This window comes from Podarcis muralis, chromosome 11 (assembly GCF_964188315.1).
Source record: "Podarcis muralis chromosome 11, rPodMur119.hap1.1, whole genome shotgun sequence".
NCBI lineage: Eukaryota > Metazoa > Chordata > Lepidosauria > Squamata > Lacertidae > Podarcis > Podarcis muralis.
This window is the reverse complement of record NC_135665.1, coordinates 50,066,831-50,086,442: the sequence shown is the minus strand read 5'-3', so window position 1 is coordinate 50,086,442 and position 19,612 is coordinate 50,066,831. Positions and strand designations below refer to the sequence as shown.

At 47.2% G+C, this 19,612-nt stretch overlaps 1 protein-coding gene across 2 annotated transcripts; it reads left to right on the top strand.

Moving 5' to 3' along the window:
- The first annotated feature begins 2,830 nt into the window (after positions 1-2,830).
- Positions 2,831-19,550, top strand: DNAJC21 (DnaJ heat shock protein family (Hsp40) member C21). Of its 2 annotated transcripts, none has more exons than XM_028748371.2 (12): positions 2,831-3,078; positions 6,462-6,555; positions 6,714-6,837; positions 8,015-8,137; positions 9,414-9,718; positions 11,841-11,986; positions 13,005-13,092; positions 13,659-13,817; positions 14,613-14,652; positions 16,694-16,884; positions 17,984-18,065; positions 19,122-19,550. In XM_028748371.2, the coding sequence occupies exons 1-12, from the start codon at positions 2,982-2,984 to the stop codon at positions 19,290-19,292; spliced, it is 1,620 nt and encodes a 539-aa protein (XP_028604204.2). In that variant the 5' UTR covers positions 2,831-2,981; the 3' UTR covers positions 19,293-19,550. The 2 variants fall into 2 exon arrangements, with proteins under 2 accessions (XP_028604204.2, XP_028604205.2); XM_028748372.2 differs by having other exon boundaries at positions 19,082-19,550.
- The last annotated feature ends 62 nt before the right edge of the window (positions 19,551-19,612 follow it).

Genomic DNA, 19,612 nt, shown 5'->3' with positions numbered 1-19,612 from the left:
TCTTCCAAGTAACATTTCTGATGGTGCCCTTTAACACTGTTTCTTAAAACGTTTAAAGAAGAGGTGATTGTCAGTATCACCCTTGAGCCAGTGCCACGAACTGGACTCATTCACTTCAGCCCCGACTGGGCTAGGCGAGCTGGGTAGCACATCCAGAGACCACCTTCTGCACAGGAACAGGTCAAAGTGCTGTGGACTCACAGCTTAGAGTTGTGAGCACCGGATTCACTTCCACAAGGAGACAGTCGTCGCACAGCAGAGTATAGACCACTCGGAGAACAGCTCTGTAGAATAACTACTTTTATTCTATTTACAACTATCATACAAACTATATACACAGCTAAATGGAGAAGCTGAACTGCACTGAGTGTCTGCAGCTGCTCTTAGCAGCAACCTTATCTATACAGAGATAACACACACTCTCTCTCTAACACTCAGTCTCTCTCTCTCTCTCTTTGATGTGAGGCTGGAACGGAATAAGTAGAGAGCAGAAACCGCCCCCTCCTTTCGAGAATCAGCAGAGAACATCAGCAGATTCTTGGATATGGGAGGGGTTGAAATCTCCTCATCAATGTGTGGAGAAGGGTAGCAGTATCTCTGTGGTCGTTCAACAGGAACCCACTGACTGGGACAAACCAAATATCCACCTGGATCAGTTTTCTGAAAAAAAGCTGCAGCCAAGTCAGGAGAACATTGTACATTAAGAAAACTTGAAGACTTGCTCTTCGTTTGGTTAGATGGTTTTTAATGTCCTTGCGAGAAAAGGCAACAGCACAAAGGTAGTTAGAAGTTCCTCTTACACTCTTCCAGCAGCCGGCTTGTGTGTCAGCCCACTGCCATTCTCCATCAGTGCCATATGCAATAGTGTTGTGCAGAATCCTGTGCCCATAGCCTTTCAGGAAGGTAGTCATTGCTGGTGTTCTTTATGCAGCACATAGTTAAGCTATGGAACTCACTTCCACAGGGGGCAGTGATAACTACAAACTTGGACGGCTTTAAAGGGACAATTAGACAAATTCATGTTCAACAACACCTCTCTGAATACCAGTTGCTGGCAACTGAAAGTGGGCAGAGTGTTGCTGCGCCTATGTCCAGCTTGAAGGCCACATGGGCATCTGACTGGCCACTGTGAGAACTCTTATACCCCTCAATTTTTTTGGGATTGTGGCTCTTAGGGGTCTCCTAAAAACTAAGCACCCATGAACTATAGTTCCTCAGGATTCTTAGGGTGGGGGGGAACCATGACAATGGTATAAAGGTGCTTTAAATGAAAGTTGTGGATGAGACCAAACCAGATATAGGCAAATTCGGCCCTCCAGATGCTTTGAGACTACAACTTCCATCATCCCTAGATAACAGGACCAGTGATCAGGGATGATGGGAGTTGTAGTCCCAAAACATCCCGAGGGCAGAGTTTGCCTATGCCTGGACCAAACAATGCATATTCATAGCTGAGTGTGCTGCACTTGCAGTCATCCGGTTCTACCTTCTCGACAAGCCTGCAGGATAGGCTGGGCTCAGAGATAATAGCTGATCCAAGATCATGAAGGGCCTTTGTGGGTGGTGCAAGACTGGAACTGCAGTCTCCAGTACCTTGCACTGCTGTTTGGTATCACACTGGTTTGGCTCTGGGTTGTTTTTTTAAACAGCACATTTCTAAAGGTAAAGGGTAAAGGTACCCCTGCCCGTACGGGCCAGTCTTGACAGACTCTGGGGTTGTGCGCCCATCTCACTTAAGAGGCCGGGGGCCAGCGCTGTCCGGAGACACTTCCGGGTCACGTGGCCAGCGTGACAAAGCTGCATCTCGAGAGCCAGCGCAGCACATGGAAACGCCGTTTACCTTCCCGCTGGTAAGCGGTCCCTATTTACTTGCACCCGGGGGTGCTTTCGAACTGCTAGGTTGGCAGGCGCTGGGACCGAGCAGCAGGAGCGCACCCCGCCGCGGGGATTCAAACCGCCGACCTTCTGATCGGCAAGTCCTAGGCACTGAGGTTTTACCCACAGCGCCACCCGCGTCCCTAGCACATTTCTAGTGCACTGCAAAAAGGGACTCACTGCTGTCTTCTAGCCTCTCGCTATAAAAATGGAACTTTTTTACATTATGTCTACTATATTCACTGCTGGGGGAAGAGCAAATAAGCTCACCCCGCTTGCTCAACCTCACCTATAGCTGATTTCTGAGCAAAATAACGTCTGCACGCGGCATCTTGCTTCTTACTGCCAAAAAAAGGCCGCAATTTCGCAAAACTACAAAATATCGCGTGTTTTTATTGGCCTCTTAGTGTCTTAGTTTAAAGAACAAATCGACCTGAGCCGCCGCAAGGAGATAGTTATTTGGGAAAAGTGGAGAAACAAAACATTACGAAACAATCGTTCTTACTCGCTTTTTAGCGTCAACGGTGTTCCCAAGAGTGGTTCTCCCCGCTCTACCTACCCCGGGGGCGTTTATAGCTTTAGCGCGCACACCTACGGGCAGCCTCCCCTACATAACTCTGGAACGTTCATGCTTCCGGCGTTCTATTAATATCAAAGGAGCCTCCGCTGCTCCGGAACTTTCGCGTCTTGGGAGTTCTGACGCCGCCATAGCGCTGGAACGTTCGGGTTTCCGGCGTTCTATCAACATCAAAGTGGTACCCGCCGCTTCGGAACTTCCGCGTGCCGAGAGTTCTGCCCGCCACCAAAGGCTTCTCCGCTCAGCGCTGCGCCAGCTTCCCTTCCATCCAAGCAGCGTCCCCGGCGCTGACTGCAGCTGATCCCGATCTGCCGCTTAGCTCCGTCGTCAGCTCCGCCTCCCAACCCGGCAGCGGGAAGTGGCTTTGGCCTCCTGTATGGCTCCTCCGCTCCTTCCGGTCCCTCCTCTCCTCTCGCCGGCTGTGTCTCTCGGTGCCCTCAGCACGAGGGTGCCGGCCCAGGAGGGCTCCCCAGAACGCTCTCCTTCGCCTTCTGCCGAGTGGCGCTGAGTCCCGCAGGCGCCTCCCAGGATGAAGTGCCACTACGAGGTGCTGGGGGTGAAGCGCGACGCCTCCGACGAAGACCTGAAGCGAGCCTACCGGAGGTTGGCGTTACGTTGGCATCCAGGTATTTATTATTTACTTGTGTCATAAAAATATATATACCGCTTTAGATCCGTTTTCAAAAAAATAAAACCATAAAATGGGAGCTGGGGTGGGGCGTGTTACAATACATTGAAACACAGAGACGTTAATATACTAAACCGGATTAAAATTCACACCAGCATTTGTAAGCATTTCTAAGAGTAAGGTGAGGGCGCCTGCCTGATATCACTAGGCAAGGAGTTCCAAAGGGCAGGTGTTGCCACACTGAATGATAGAATTGTTACAAATGCGGTAATTGGGTGGCACCTGTAGGGGCGTCAATTACAGCCAGGCCTGACCGGGGGGCGGGTCGAGTTAGTTTCTGCCTGACCTCGTGGGACCCACCTGGCCTCTGGGATGTCTCCCCCACCCCACAAAAAAAATCTGGAAAGAAATGAAGCTTTGAGCGAGAGAAACAGCGTTCAGCGTTTCTGTCCTATTGCCGGAGACTCAACTTCCTTTAGTCAGGTCTTGATCCTATGCATAATTACCTGGAAGTAAGCCCCATCGGAAAAACAAAGAGTTTACCTCTGAGATGTAGTATAGGCGACTGCTCTGTAAGTTTGTTTAATAGCTGCACCTAGCAGTTCTGTTAAAATGAAAATCAAAGTGTCTTCCACTTTTCAGTGCAAAATCATTGCATACTCTGCTTAACAACACCAACAGTGACAATAGCCAGGGCTACAGACTTGGTGCCTCTATATCGTGACTAATATTAAATTAAAGTTGGTAGCCTAGAATGAAGCTGTATTCTTAATCAGACACGTGATTAGTTGTTAATTCTTGCTAGCTTAATATCCTGCTTTTTGACCTTCTTACTGTCTGCAAAGGGGCCTACAACAGAAATCGGTACTGTAGTTTGATGTAAAATATAAAATAAGCAATTAATAAGCCATTGTTCGATATATTTCCCGAAGTGTAGCTTTGTTAGTCTGTTGTGGCAAAAAAGAGCAAAGACTCCAGTTAAAGAATAACAAATTTATTATGGCAAAAACCTGCACCATAACCAATTTGTTAGCCTTTAAAAAGTGCTAAAGAATTCTCAGCTGTTTTCGTCCAATATATTAGATATATTGAATAGCCAACTAATATATTAGTTATATTCAGAATAGACCATTGATTTCAGTGTATGTACTCTAAGAGTGACTGGCACTGGATGTCAACCATATTGCTTTGTTATGTTGTACTCTTGCATTATCCAAACACAGGAAGGGTGTCTCTACATAGTTTTTTAATTGTTTTAGTGAGGTCATAATAACTGTGGCTGGCAGCACAAATGCTATGGAGTGCGTTTTCTATGAGCAACCTCTTGACAACACGATCCTATACATGTTGACTCAGAAATAGATCCCATTGAGTTCAGGGAGGCCTCAGCAACAGGAGCCCCAAACATTGCAGAAGCACAAAACCACCAACGTTGGGGGCGGACACCCCCAAAAACAGCCCAGTGAAGACTTGTATGCTCAGTGGCTTTGGAAGACTGCCTGACTGATATGGGAGCTCTTCAATGTTTTAAGGCATGTTCCATGTGGCATCTTTCATGTCTTGAGCCTAAGCCTTCCTACTTGAAAGCACATCCCGTGCTGATCAATAAGGATTAATAACTGTCCTTGAGGAATGATTAAGGGCAGGCATCCCCAAACTTGGCCCTCCAGCTATTTTTGGGACTACAATTCCCATCACCCCTGACCACTGGTCCTGTTAGCTAGGGATGATGGGAGTTGTAGTGCCAAAACAGCTGGAGGGCCAAGTTTGGGGATGCCTGATTAAGAGTCTGGAATCCAAGCCTTAGGAGGAACGGTTGAAGGACTTGGGTATGTTTAGCTGGAAAAGAGGAGACTGAGAGCAGGTATGATCTTCAAATATCTAAAGGGCTGTCACATAGAAGATGGAGAAAGCTTGTTTTCACCTGCTCTGGAGGGTAGGATTCAATCCAATGGATTCAAGTTACAAGAAAGGAGATTCCGACTAAACATCAGGAAGAACTTTCTGACACTAAGAGCTGTTCAACTCCCTCCCAAGTTGGTGGACTCTCCTTCCTTGGAGTTTTTAAAGCAGAGGTTGGGTGGCCATCTGTCGTGGATGCTTTATAGCTGAGATTCCTGCATCGCAGGGGCTTGGACTAAATGACCTTTGGGGTCGAAACTCTACAGTTTTCTGAATCTAGGAAGGCATTTCCAGTTCTGGCTGGTTCACCAGCTACGACCCCTTTTGGCCAGAGATACTTGGCCACCTCACTTGGGGATGGCTCTGAAACTTCTAAAAGGATCCAAAATGTAGCAGCTGGATTACTGGCTGGTGTGTCATTCAAAACCTGTGCGGCCCATTTCAAAACAGCTGCACTGGTTTTCCGTTTGCTTCTGGGCCCAGTTCAAGGGGCTCACATACGTCCTTAAAACCTGAAAGACCCCCCCTTCCCATAAGACACCCCCCCCTTCCCTTAAGACTTCCCCTAAGCTGCGGAATCCCCTCCCCACAGAGGTGCCCTTGACACCTGGATTATATCGCTTTCTCTGTATGCTGAAGACTCGTCTCTCTACCCAAAACCTTAGACTCCTGAGTTACATGAATTGTAGCCAATGCTCACTCTCCTCAGAGTAGATCCATTGAAGTGGAATGGTGGCAAGTGCAAAACATCTGGGGAAAGATATATAATGAGATGAAAAAAGATGTTGAAATATACATTTATTAAGAAACCAGAAGGATTTTTACTTGGCATTGTAGGAGATGATATACATAGACAGGATTGTAAGGTGTTTTTATATGCAATGGCGGCAGCAAGAATATTATTGGCACAAAAATGGAAACAAGAAGAATAACCGACGAAAGAAGAATGGAGGATGAAACTGATGGACTATGCAGAGCTAGATAAACTAACAGGAAGGATTCGAAACCTGCGGGATCAGAGATTCTTAGAAGACTGGAGTAAATATACAAATTATTTGAAAAGTAATTGTAATGAACAGATTACGCTAGTAGGATTGCAAGAAGTTTTGTAAGGAGGATTATTTGAAATATTGCAAAAAAGATCATGAGGAGAATTATTAGTTAATGAAAATTAAGAGTAATAGAGAAATTAAGAAATGCAGAATAAGTGATAAAAATGGAAAATCACCAGAGGAGCTGACGGAAGTCAAAAATATTGTATAAGATAAAGTTGTGCCTATTAATTTCAGTGGGCTTACTCTGAGGGAAACTAACATTGGAGGAAACCCTGTATTTTTTGGACCCAGGCTGTTCATCTTGCTCTAAATAATTTTGGCTGGTTTAATATATTTCCTTCTTGACATGTCACTGGCGCTTTCCCTTTCTTCCCTGATTTCAACCTGGCCGTGTTGCTTAAATCCCTCTGCTGTGTCTCTGCAGACAAGAACCTTGAAAACGCTGAAGAAGCGGCTGAGCAGTTCAAGCTGATCCAAGCTGCATACGATGTCCTGAGCGATCCCCAAGAAAGAGCCTGGTAAGCCTTTGCCATCTCCTCTCCTGGATGGTTGCAGTCCGAGTCCCCACTCAGCCGCCTATGATAGAGTCTAAGCCCTGGGATTGAAAGGAGAATGGTGATTTTCTTCCATTCTGCACTGAAAAGCTTCAGGCTTTGCTTTCTGTTCTTCTTCTTAGGTACGACAATCACAGGGAAGCTTTGCTGAAAGGGGGCGTCGATGGAGAATACCAAGATGACAGCCTGGACATCTTCCAATATTTCACCGTTACCTGTTACTCTGGCTATGGAGATGATGAGAAGGTAACTCAACACGAAGAGAACCGCAGAAATTAGGCAGTGTCCAGTGAGACCTGTAACAGACGTTGTTGCACTGTGGCAGAGTCCTGTCCACAATACCAGCCAGCCATGCCGTTTTCAAGATACTACACTCTGTTTCCTGTCTCAGTATCCCTTTTATTTGTTTTATCCTCTTTTTTTTGGACATATTATTTATTTATTAACATTCTTATAATGCATCGGTAAACATTGTCATATTACATTACAAGGCATATTATAATACACTTTCCAACATGTATACAAAGATTATATACAAATTTTATATGCCTGAGAAGAAAGAAAAAATTAAAGGAAAAAAACAAAAACAAAATTTTTTACAAACTCATATATGTACCAACACATTGGACTTCCTGTCTTTCCCGCCATATATACCCCCCTTTTCTTTTTACAAATGAATGTACTCTTATTATTGTATATTTCTTTTACGTTTTATCTAATATATTCCAATAGCAATATGTGCTTTTGATCTTATGTTTTATCAGCCAACAGGTGTCTGTGGCTGCTGAGCTCACAGAGCTCTTTCTTCCCCCCTCTATTCACCTTAGACTCCTCCCACAAAATATTTTTTTTGTGCTTCTGCAAACCATGGCATTCCTGCAAGTCCAGAGACATCTCCCTCCCTTATGCATAGGTTTTAGCTGCCCAGAGAACTAATTCACTAATTTGCAACCCCATTGATCCAGAAAATCCTGGGAGCAAAGCGATTCAGTTGGGGGTGGGGTGGTGTATACCAGCGGTCCAGCTCTTTCTTTCTGTTTTCCTGGAGGAGCAGAAGCATGTGTCGTGTGCAGAAATGGGGGGTGGGGGGGGGAGTAGCAACAGTGTCCAGTGATGTTGGTACCCTGCACCCACTGGTGTGAGCAAAATTTAGAACGACATGCCCATATGTTGGTTAAAAAGTCACATTTCCATAATGAAACACGTCCTGCAGTGTGAGAGGAACATGAGAAAACAAGCTAATCCGGGAAACAAACAGGATATTCCTCACAACTGAATGCACCGTAAGGGGAGGTGGTTACCAACCAGCCCAACAGTTGAATTGTGTATCAGAAGCTGGGAAACCTGAACAGTTCTTCCCACACTCCATCACCTCCGTTTAGTCACCTGTGCAGGTAACTGAGCTCTGTGCGATCTCTTTCAGGGCTTCTTCGCGGTGTATCGGCACGTCTTCGAAATGATTGCCAAGGAAGAAATGGAATCCATGCCGGAGGAAGATGCTGAAGAATTTCCAAGTTTTGGAGACTCCCAGAGTGACTTTGACACGGTAAGAAGCCAAGGCTGTAGTCCTGGACACACCTACCTGGGGGTAAGTCCCACTGAACTCAGTGGGGCTTACTTCTGAGTAGACATATAAAGGATTGCACTGTAGAATCATCGGCTCATAGAACTGTAGGGTTGGGAAAGGGATCTCAAGTTTCATCTCACCCAAAACCCTGCAATGGAGGACTAATTGATTTGTAACACAGTTTTTTGCGTGATGCACCTGTAGTTTTGCTTGCTGCTAAATCGCCCCCATAGGCTGGTTGTCAGGGGACTGCCAGCGGAACAAGGGAGGGAGGCAGAGGGACAGTTGGGATACAGGGATCTCTGAAAATCCTGAGAAGCAGTTCCTCTTCCTGCAGTGGGGAAAGCCACACCTCCTGGGTAAAGGAGAGGAAAGGGCTAGAGGATGCTGCTGGGAGCCTCTTGGCCAAGCCAGCCAGGAGGGAAGCACGCCTCTTCCGTCGCCCACCTTGTGCAGAGGTGTAAAATGCAAAGAAGGAAGGAAAAGGCTGGGGGTGACTAAGCTCTTATGTTGGGGGAGGACCTGGAAACGACCACTCTCGGATTTTGCTGGCTATTGAGGTAGACATGAACTTGTGGTTCTGCACTGTAAATAGTTTTGCACCAAAACAAAACCTGTAAAAGACAGGTCGGAGTCCTGACTGGTTGCTCACGAGCAACCACCACTACCATCTGACACTGGTATTACGTAGTGGACGTTCCTCTTCTCCACCAGTGCAATTGCTTCTTTCCAGAAATCTAGACTGGTGATCTAGGCTCCTATGGTGAGCCATTCTGTATGAACGCGTTAAGATCTACCACGGCACCTCCGTGGAGTAGAGGGCCCCCTCTTCTGATCCTGATACCCGAGAGAGTCTGTAGGGAAGGAGGTCCTCTTCCATGTCTTTTGGGGGCCATCGTCATGTAGGTCTTCCAACTCTAATGTGAGCATCTTGAATCAGGTCTGGAAACAAACTGACGGCCAGGGCAGCTGTTTGGAAACAGAGCCTATGTGAAATCTGAAAGGTACCCTGCCACTAATCTGGCAGCTGCATTTTGGGCCAGTTTTGACATTTCTGAGTCTATCTTCAAGGGCAGCCCCATGTAAAGCACATTGCAGCAATCCAGCCTGTCAGTTGCTAGGCCATGGCCTACAGTGGCCAAGTCCTTCCTGTCCAAAAGGGGTTCTAAATCGTCCCTTTAAAGGACTAATTTTGAAAGGTAGTTAATTGTTGATCCTTCCTTCTGTGCTCTCTCTCCCCTCTCCTCCCAAGTAGGTCGTTCACCCCTTCTATGGATACTGGCAGAGTTTCTGCACCCGGAAGAATTTTGCCTGGAAGGAAGAGTACGACACCAGGCAGGCCTCCAACCGCTGGGAGAAGCGAGCGATGGAGAAGGAGAACAAGAAGACGCGCGACAAAGCCAGGCGGGAGCGCAACGAGGTGGTGCGCGAGCTGGTGGCCTTCATCCGGAAGAGGGACAAGCGGGTTCAGGCGCACCGGAAGCTTCTGGAAGAGCAGAACGCTGAGAAAGCGAAGAAGGCGGAGGAGCTGCGCCGGAAGCAGAAGCTGAAGCAAGCAAAGTATGGGAAGCTTTCTCTTAGCCGAGAGCCCGTAGCTGATTTATTTTATCGTATTTTTTGCTCTATAAGACTCACTTTTTCCCTCCTAAAAAGTAAGGGGAAATGTGTGTGCGTCCTATGGAGCGAATGCAGGCTGCACAGCTATCCCAGAAGCCAGAACAGCAAGAGGGATTGCTGCTTTCACTGCGCAGCGATCCCTCTTGCTGTTCTGGCTTCTGAGATTCAGAATATATTTTTTCTTGTTTTCCTCCTCCAAAAGCTAGGTGCGTCTTGTGGTCTGGTGCGTCTTATAGAGCGAAAAATACGGTATTTATTTTCATGGTATATATCCTATCCTTTGCAGATTGCGACAGCCAAATAGGGAAGGATCCATAAAAGAACACCACCCTTTGCAATGCATAACAAAAAATAATAATCCATCCCTGCCTGTAGAAAACTAGCACATCAAAGCAGAGGCGAGGCTGGAAGTTTTCTTCCTGAAATGCAGTTGTCTGTTTGAAGGGGGAGACATAGGGAAGGGCACAGTGCTGGCTCCCATGTTTTTTGCGGGGTGGGCTTGGGCAAGATGCATTTGCCATGCCCTGTTTGCTTCCCCTAATCCTCACCACTGCCCAGAAAGGGAACCTGACGTAAGGATGGAGAAGCTGTGGGGCTCCAGATTGTTGTGGAACCTCAACTCCCATCACGCCTGGCCATTGGCCGTGCTGGCTGAAGCCAGTGGGAGCTGGAGTCCAGAAACATTGGAGCGCCACAGCTTCCCTGTGGTGTAGTGGTTAAGAGCGGTGGACTCGTAATCTGGTGAACCAGGTTTGATTCCCCTCTCCTCCACATGCAGCTGCTGGGTGACCTTGGGCTAGTCACACTTCTCTGAAGTCTCTCAGCCCCACTCACCTCACAGAGTGTTTGTTGTGGGCGAGGAAGGGAAAGGAAAGGAGATGTGAGCCACTTTGAGACTCCTTCGGGTAGTGATAAAGCGGGATATCAAATCCAAACTCCTCTTCTTCCCCGCATCTGCTTGGTCTGCTTGCTCTTGTCACTGCTTGTGTTCTCGCTGTGAGTGGTGGGGAAAGGCAGGAAGTGTGAAGGGGAGCAGCAGCAAGGGGAGCAGAGCCTCTGAGCATGCGCAGTGGGCCTCTGTGGTGGTGTGGACCTAGGTGGCTGTCCATTTATGCTGGACACCAGCCCTGAAGACAGAGACTGTTACCACTGTGCCTCATGTTCTCTGAATGGTTCAGGGACTCATAAAATCAGAGAACTGTAGAGTTGGAAGGGACCTTGTGGGTTCATCTAGTCCAACCCCCTGCGATGCAGGATTCTCAACCAAAGCACCCATGACAGATGGCCATACAACCTCTGCTTAAAAACCTCCAAGGGAAGAGAGTCCACAACCTTCCAAGGGAGTCAAACAGCTCTTAACGGTCAGAAAGCTCTTCCTGATGTTTGGTCGGAAACTCCTTTCTTGTAACTTGAATCCATTGGTTCGAGTCCTACCCTCCAGGGCAGGAGAAAGCAAACTTTTGCTCCTTCTTCCATGTGACAGTCTTTAAGATAGCTATCCTATCTTCTCCCAGTCTCCTCTTTTCCAGGTTAAACATGGCCAGCTCCTTTAACCGCTCCTCATAAGACTTACCATACTTTCCCATGTATAAGACTAGGTTTTTTTCTTTTAAAATTATATTAAGAAAATGGGGGGTCGTCTTATACATGGGGCAATCCCCCCCCCTTTTCTTAATTTGGAATCCTCAAAAATAGGGGGCGTCTTATACACGGGGGCGTGTTATACATGAAAAAACACGGTAGTTTCCAGAGCCTTGGTTGCCTTCTTCTGCACACTTTCCAGCTTGTCCTTCTTAAATTGTTGTGTCCCTTCATCTCAGCGTTGGATTTAGGGCAGTGCCTATATTGGTATGGCTACCTGCTGGGGGCGGGAAGCAAGTATACCCAAAAGGAATTATTGTGAAAACAAGCAATATTTGTTGAGGAAGGAAGCAGCTTGCTCCAGGCACCGTATTTCCCGAGTCTGCCCCTGCTTCATCTGTTTGGGAGATTCAAGAGTTCTTTGCTGGTGGGGCTGTTTTGATAGCCAAGCATGTCACACAAATCTAACCTTCTCCTTTCAAAGGCTGGTGGAGCAATATAAGGAGCAGAGCTGGATTGTCATGTCCGATCTGGAGCGAGAACTGCAGCAGATGGAAGCCCAGTATGAAAAGGAGTTTGGAGATGGTTCTGATGAAGGAGAGAAGGAGGAAGAGAAGGAGTCAAAAGATGGTAAGGGAGAGATTGCAGTTTGCCACTATGGCAGAGCTGGGTAAATCTGCCAGTGTTTTCTGCTGGGTTCCAGACTAGGGAACTTGCCAAGCACCCAGAGGTTTTTGAGTCAACTTGCAGTTTGCAACAAATACAGGAGGACCACAAATTACACTGGCGTTACGTTCTGGGGATTATGCCTGGAACCAAAATTGTATAGTCAAAGCACTTTGTGTTCAATGGCAGGTGGGATTGCCAAAGTATTTTTTTCCTGCCCCCTTTTAATTTCAAATTTGCACAAATTAAATGTGCATGAGTTGCAGGCTTACTGTACAGTGAAAACAGCAATATATTAACATTAGCAAATCAGTTCATCGGGTCTTTTAAGCAAAGAAACAGCTATAGTTTAAGACAGCACAAATACTCAAGTGCATTGCTGTTACGTAACTGAAATCCAGTGGTATTTATTCCCAAGAGAGATTAGAGCAGACATAAACTTGGCCCTCCAGATGTTTTGGGACTACAACTCTCATCATCCCTAGCTTACAGGACCAGTGGTCAGGGCTGATGGGAGTTGTAGTCCCAAAACTTCTGAAGGGCCGAGTTTGCCTATGCCTGGATTAGCATGTCGGACAAGGATCTGGGAGACCAGGGTTCAAAGCCCCATTTGGCCATGAAACTACTGGGGGAGACTGGGCCAGTCGCTGCCTCTCAGCATAATCTACCTGGTAGGGTTGTTGTGGTGGTTGAATGAGGAGAACTGTGGTTGCCACCTTGAGCTCTGTGGAGAAAAAGCTTGGAATTTCAATGCTATAAGGAAATAAATAAATAAAAATTGTGCATAGGATTACAGGCCAAATGGGATTTCATTTTGACTAGGTGTGACTATCACTCACTTGTAAGGCTTCAGTTCAAAATGTAACCCCTATTAATGCTGCTCGTTAGGACTTAGCCCTGAGTAATCAAGCGTAGAAATACTGTTCCAAGTATCTTTACTTGAGTCATTTCAGGTTCCTCTGCTGTTGCTTACCTCTTTCAGATAAATTGAGTGAAGAGGTTGACGAGGCTGACTTTTATGATGATCTCTACTGCCCTGCTTGTGATAAATCCTTTAAGACCGATAAAGCGTGAGTTTCTCTCTTTTTCTAACCCCCTTGACACCCCCTGAAAAGAAAACTGGCCTTCCTGGGGGAATATATAGACCATGGGTAGACAAACTAAGGCCCGGGGGCCAGATGCGGCCCAATCGCCTTCTAAATCCGGCCTGTGGACGGTCCAGGAATCCGTGTGTTTTTACATGAGTAGAATGCGTCCATTATTTAAAATTCTGGGTTATTTGTGGGGCCTGCCTGGTGTTCTTACATGAGTAGAATGTGTCCTTTTATTTAAAATGCATCTCTGGGTTATTTGTGGGGCATAGGAATTTGTACATTCCCCCCCCAAAAAAAAAATATATAGTCCAGCCCACCACAAGGTCTGAGGGACAGTGGACCGGCCCCCTGCTGAAAAAGTTTGCTGACCCCTGATATAGACCCTTTGCTTGTCACGTGTTTCAGACTTTCTTGGAAGAAAGTTGCATTGATTTCCAAGGCGCTTGTCCCAAGTGTGCCTGTGTTTAATCCACTTCTGCAGTTGTCAGGCTGCTCAGGCCCAGCTGCTCTCTTCATAACTCCTCTCTGACAACTCTTTGCAGCATGAAGAACCACGAAAAGTCCAAGAAGCACAGAGAGATGGTAGCCTTGTTGCGGCAACAACTGGAGGAGGAAGAGGAGGGATTTTCTGTTGCTGCGGCTGATGAGAATGAACGGAATGCTGACGAGGAAGAGGAGACAGAAGAACTACCCAAACAAAAGTACTTATTACAAGATAGGGAAAGATGTGGCAGAGCATCTACTTTGCATGCAAAATCTCCCGGGTTCAATCCCAAGCGCCTCCAAGGAGGGAGAGACTTCCTATCCGAAATCCTGGAGAGCTGCTGCCAGTCAGTGGATGCAGCACTGAACTAGATGGGCCAGTGGCCTGACTCAATATAAGGCAGCTTCCTATGTCCCTCAGCTGTTACTGTAAAAGCTCCTTTGGTAATGGGATTTTGTAAAAATCAATGTCTTTAATGCCACTGCTAGGCAGCTGGGAGCGTGTTTGGGGTCACAAAAAAGCATGGAGCAAGATTGTCTCCTGCTTGAATAGTGGTCCCATGTTCATGACCATAAAAGTGAATGGCTCTTACTTAAGCACTTGCTTTTTCCTCCTCCCTCTGAGTCCTTTTTCCTTGTATGTCGTGTCTGTCTAGATTGTGCGTCTGAGAGCAGTGACCATCTCAGTACTGGTTTTTGTAACCTTTAGGCCCCAGACAAAAACGTTCCTCTTTAACCAGGCCTTTGGGTGACTGTCATCTGATGCCCTTTTAAATGTGTTGTGGAAGGGACGCTTAATGGGTTGTTTTTGTTCTTATTTTTATTACGTATTTTGGGTTTTTTTAATTATGGTTTTATGTTGTGAACCACCCTGATAATCTACGGGTATAGGGTGGTATACAAATTCAGTTAATAATAACAATGACAATAATTACCTTAAACAGTGCTTCCTTTACCAGAAAAAAAAAATTTAAAATGAGCAGTACTGACATCTTAATACTTTGTTTTTACAGGCTCTCAAAGAAGCAGAGAAAGAAACAAAAACCAATGATGGTAAGAATTTTTTAATTTATGTTTTTGGTGTGAATTTCTGTTGCATGTTTTGCGTTGTTTAATCTCCACTAGCAATGGCTGCATTCACTCTTGAGTTACACCATTGCAGATGCCTTGAGTGCAAATTGTCTTTTCAGTTTATGTGTTCAATTATGTGGCGTGCATGGTTAATCCCCACAACAGAGGGAGGACTTGAACCCTGGTCTCCCAGGTCCGAGTCCAACACTCTTTTAAGTGCTGTACCACATTGGCTTTCACAATAGGAAACGGCTAAGGCTATGAGTACATGAGAACATAAGAAGGATCTGCTTGATCAGGCCAATGGTCCATCTTGTCCAACGACACTCCTCTTATATTCTTAGGCTCTTATATTCTTACGTTGGCTTCTGTTAGTAGATCTGCAGTTGAAGGCAACCTGAATGATATCCTCGCTACAACCATTTCTCTCATTATGGCTCTTAACACATGATGAAAACTGGGCCTTGAGAGCATCCAAGCCTGGGGGTGGGGGGGGGCCTGCCAATTCCCTGTGGGGGATCATCTTTTGAGGGCCCTTAAGCCAGTGAGGACCGCAATTGAAGAGGGGGAGCGGACGGGCCAGGGCTGTAGTAAAACCCCTTTGGCTGCCAGGTGACTTCAAGTTGCTGCACTCCCACCAGTGTCCACCAGAGGGCAGGCAGGAACGAAGCAGAGCCCTCTTTTAAGGAGGAAAAAACGGGAACCGTAGTTCCATCATTCCTAGGTTAAAGGAATGGCTTGCATTGGGGCCTCTCTGTATCCAGAGTTCAGTTTCCTAAGGTCCCTGCTGCTCCTGGCTGCTCTCCCTTCTGCCCTGCTCCTTCCCTGGTGTGTTTAAATAGCCATGGAGGTGACCCACCCTCTCCTTTCCCTTCTGACTGCAGCTCCTGGTTTCTCAGATGAGAGGAGTGTTGGTTCAGGGAAGGGTGATTCACTTGGGGCAGATAAGGGAGTAACCTTGCAGCAGTGCTTTCTTCCTGCAAAGAATGATGGGAATTGGAGTTCTGTTAAGGGGTCCCTTGGCTTCCCAGCGTTCCCTAGGAGAAGTTGATTGCAGAACCAGTTCTGAACCCTCATGTTTCTGGCAAGCCTGCATTTGTGGTTGGCCTGAATCCTCAGTAGATTGTGCCCTGATAGACTTGCTGCTGGCCAGTCAAAAGTGTTTCTCAGAGTGTGGCTGCTGTCGCATGTTGACAGCCTCTAGGACAGCCTTTCTCGGCCTGTGGGTCCCCAGATGTTGTTGACCTACAACTCCCATCACCCCTAGCTAGCAAGGCCAGAGCTCAGGGATGATGGGAGTTGTAGTCCAACAACATCTGGGGACCCACAGGTTGAGAACCGCTGCTCTGGGAGCTACAGGTGAGAGCTGAGTGCAGGGTGGAGACCACAGGTACTACCCCTGCCCTATCACCCTATACCCCAGCAGCATCTAGAACACAGCTGGGAGAACCTCAGGCCTGTGGCTTCCCCAGGAATCTCGTATCTGGTCCCCAGCTGCATGCCTTCCTGAGTCACACCCCACACCAGTCCTACTTTTCACCCTCCTTGAGTGTTTTTGCCTAGCTGGAATGTGTCATTGGACTCTGTGCCTCCTACTTGCCTGGGCTAGAGAGTAATGAGTGCGGGTGGGAAAATTGCCTTTTGTACAACGGTAACATTTCACATTTATTGCTCTGCTCACTTTTGCCTCTGGCAGGTGGCTCCAAGACAGTTAGTCGGGAGGGAATGAGGCCCTTGGTCTGAGCTAGGGGGGCCACAGGTTTTCCTGTCACCGCTCCAGGGATGGATCTACACTGGTCGCTTATAACGTTAAAAGCACATTATTAAAATGTGACACTAGATGGCGCTGTAGAGCAGTCAGCCTTCGACAATGGAAAACTGCATTGAGTTACATAACGTTAAATTTAATAACGTTTTTACAGATCAATGTAGATCCTGCCTATATCTTAGAATATGGATTTCTCTGGTGTGTCTGCACTGTGGCGTCTCTTGGGTGTCACGTATGCTTCTCTTATTCAAACAGGCGCAGGAAGACCCTCCCAGCGACAGAAGCCCAGGGGAGCCCCCAGCGGAGTCGTCTACACAGGCCGGTAGCACCAAGCAGAGCAGCGAGACTGACGAAGCGGGAAACGTCAGCCAAAGCCACAACCTGGAAGATGCAAGTGCTGGGGAAACTGCAGAGCCCACCACAGAGCCCAAAGCAGAGGTGAAAAGGTAAGTGTTTAAAGTTGTGGGGATGCTGGATGCAGCAGTCTGCAATGCGGTTTGAATCCTTTGTGGTGCAATTTAAATCATACAGGTGCATGGAAAAGCTGGATGTTGTTGGGACTCCTTTTCCCATCAGCTCCTACCAGCAAGGCCGGCGTTCAGGAATGGTGTGAGGGGGTGTAGCCTGATGATATCCAGGGCATTGGTTCCCAAAGTGGGCAGTGTAGCCCCTTGCAGGGGTATCCAAAGTTTTTTCAAAGAGGGGCAGATTTGATAAAGTGAGGGCCGACCAGAGTTGTTGAGCTTTCTTAAGGATTTTACCCCAGGAACTAAACTGCCACAGGGGCCAAATTAGACCTGCGAAACTGACTTTGGACATGCCTACAAGGAGCACGGAAGGTGTAAAATGACTATCAGACTTCAAAAAGTATGTGCTGCTATTATTTATTCCATTTATATATTGCCCTTTATCAAAAGATTCCAGGTACAACATTAAGAATACATGTTGCTGGGCATAAAAATAAAAGCAAAATACAGAGCATAATAATAGACAACATAATCATAACAGTTCCCTCCACCCACACACATACACTAGCTTTAATAGGCCATAGATTATTTAATGGCCAAAGGCATTAAAGAAGAATGTTTAATGATGGTGTCAGGTGAGCCTCTCTGGGGAGAGCATTCCACAGATGTTAAGGTAATCAGTTTTGTTCAGTTAATAAAACTATTTAGTTTTATTAATTGGATTTTGAGTGAATGTGCAAGTAATCGTCATTATTTTGAATTTTATTGTGGTGTTACCTTCCTTAGTTAGCCATGAAATGAATAGTTCTTTCTATAGGGTGGGGGGCACTGGCAATGGGTTGGTGGGCCCCAAAAAAGGTTTGGGAGCCACTGGGCTAGAGTTGCTGGTGCTCTATCCCATGGGATCATTTTTAAGAACATTCTGCAAAGGATTTTTTTTTTTAATGCTAGTTTCAAAGTCCTTGAATCCTGTTAATTTAGCTTCCATCTGTGCCACTGAACTCAAAGAGTGGCTGACCAGGGTGCTCAGAGATGGCAGTGCAGGGGAAGAAAATGCCTCTTCTTTTTTTTCTTCCAGCAATATGAAAGCGAAAGGGAAGAAAACGAAAGACACAAAGAAAAGCTCTGCTGCAAGAGGATCTTCAGAGCATCAAGCAATGGTATGTAGAAGCGCTTTAGATGCGCATCTTTTTTTACCACCTCTGTCAGCCCCAAGCTGTGTGAGAAGGGAAGATCTCCCAGGGCAGGAGCCTGGGAGAAGGGAAGCTCCCTTGTGAGAAGGTCCACCCCACTTCTGTGTAAGATAAGGGTTAAGACAGGCAAACTTGGCCCTCCAGATGTTTTGGGACTACAACTCCCATCATCCATAGCTAACAGACCCGGTGGTCAGGGATAATGGGAATTGTAGTCCCCAAAAAATCCTGGCAACTGTAGCTTAAGAATACAAGGCATTGTAGGCCTGCTATGGGAGAACGAGCTTCCCCATGATTCTTTGGAGGAAGTCATGTGCTCTAAATATGTGCTGTGGATCTGCCCCTGTAAGGTGAATTTACTGTATCTTTTGCTCTATAGGACGCACCGGACCACAGGACACACCTAGTTTTTAGAGGGGAAGCTTCTCTCAGAGCTTCTCGGGGCTGCGGGGGAAGCCCGGGTCCCCCCCCCCCAGCCCCAAAGAGCAGAGAAGCCAAGATAGCGAGCAGAATCCATCCCACTCGCTGCCTTGGCTTCTGCCATAGCTGGGCGCAACCTCTCCAGCCAGGAGAGGCTGCGCAAGGCTAAAGAAGCCAAAACAGTGAGTGGGATGGATCGTGCTCGCTGCCTTGGCTTCTTTAGCCTTGCACAGCCTCTCCTGGCTGGAGAGGCTGCGCACGGCTATGGCAATCCCCCCACCTCCCACAGGAGCCGCGCACCCTTTAAGGAGTGCATGGCTCCTGCAGGCTTTTCTATGAGGAGGGAGAAGGGACTGACTGGCCACTTCAGTCCCTTCTCCCTCCTGGAGAAAAGCCCACAAGAGCCGCACGAAGCTTGTGTGCGGCTCTTGGGGGCTTTTCCTGCCTGCCTCCCCCCTGCATTGGTTCCATAGGACGCACAGACTTTTCCCCTCAGTTTTTTAAGAGGGAAAAAGTGTGTCCTATGGAGCGAAAAATACGGTAAATGTTTGTGCTGTTTGCAGGCAAAGGCGGCTCACAAATCTTCTTCTCCCCCACTGCCAGCACGAAGCTTCCCTCCAGTGCGTTACCTGCAGCTGCGAGTTCCAGTCGCGGAATAAGCTCTTCGAACATTTAAAAGCTACAGGCCACGCCAAAGCAGTCCAAGCGCCAGCCATGAACGGAGCCGTCAGCAACAGCAGCAGGAGCAAAAAGGAAAAGAGGCGGAACAGATAACAGGACTTTCTGAGATGTGCGAGAGGAACTCCTGACCGGTTTAGAGGGCCACCGTGGCAAAGGCCCCTCGCTTACCCCAAGGAGGCGCAGGATTGGCACCATGAATTAAATAGGGTCAGAAACACCTAGCCCCGTAACACTGTGCTAGCGCATTGTTTAAATTGTTCCATGTTGTTGGGTGTTCTGCCCCCACAAAAAAACCCAGTCCTCCTTTAAAATCGATGCCTCAATTGCGCTAACATTTTATAACACCTCCCCCCCCCCCCAAAAAAAGCACAGCTACACCATTCATACAAAGAGGATCTTCCTTACTTGTAAGG

What these genes read in the sequence shown, in the direction of transcription:
- DNAJC21 (XM_028748371.2), top strand. Translation starts at nt 2,982, where the DNA reads ATGAAGTGCCACTACGAGGTGCTGGGGGTGAAGCGCGACGCCTCCGAC. An exon ending in GCTATGGAGATGATGAGAAG is followed by an intron (nt 6,838 to 8,014) that starts GTAACTCAACAC and finishes GATCTCTTTCAG; the next exon opens with GGCTTCTTCGCGGTGTATCG. An exon ending in AGAAACAAAAACCAATGATG is followed by an intron (nt 14,653 to 16,693) that starts GTAAGAATTTTT and finishes TTATTCAAACAG; the next exon opens with GCGCAGGAAGACCCTCCCAG.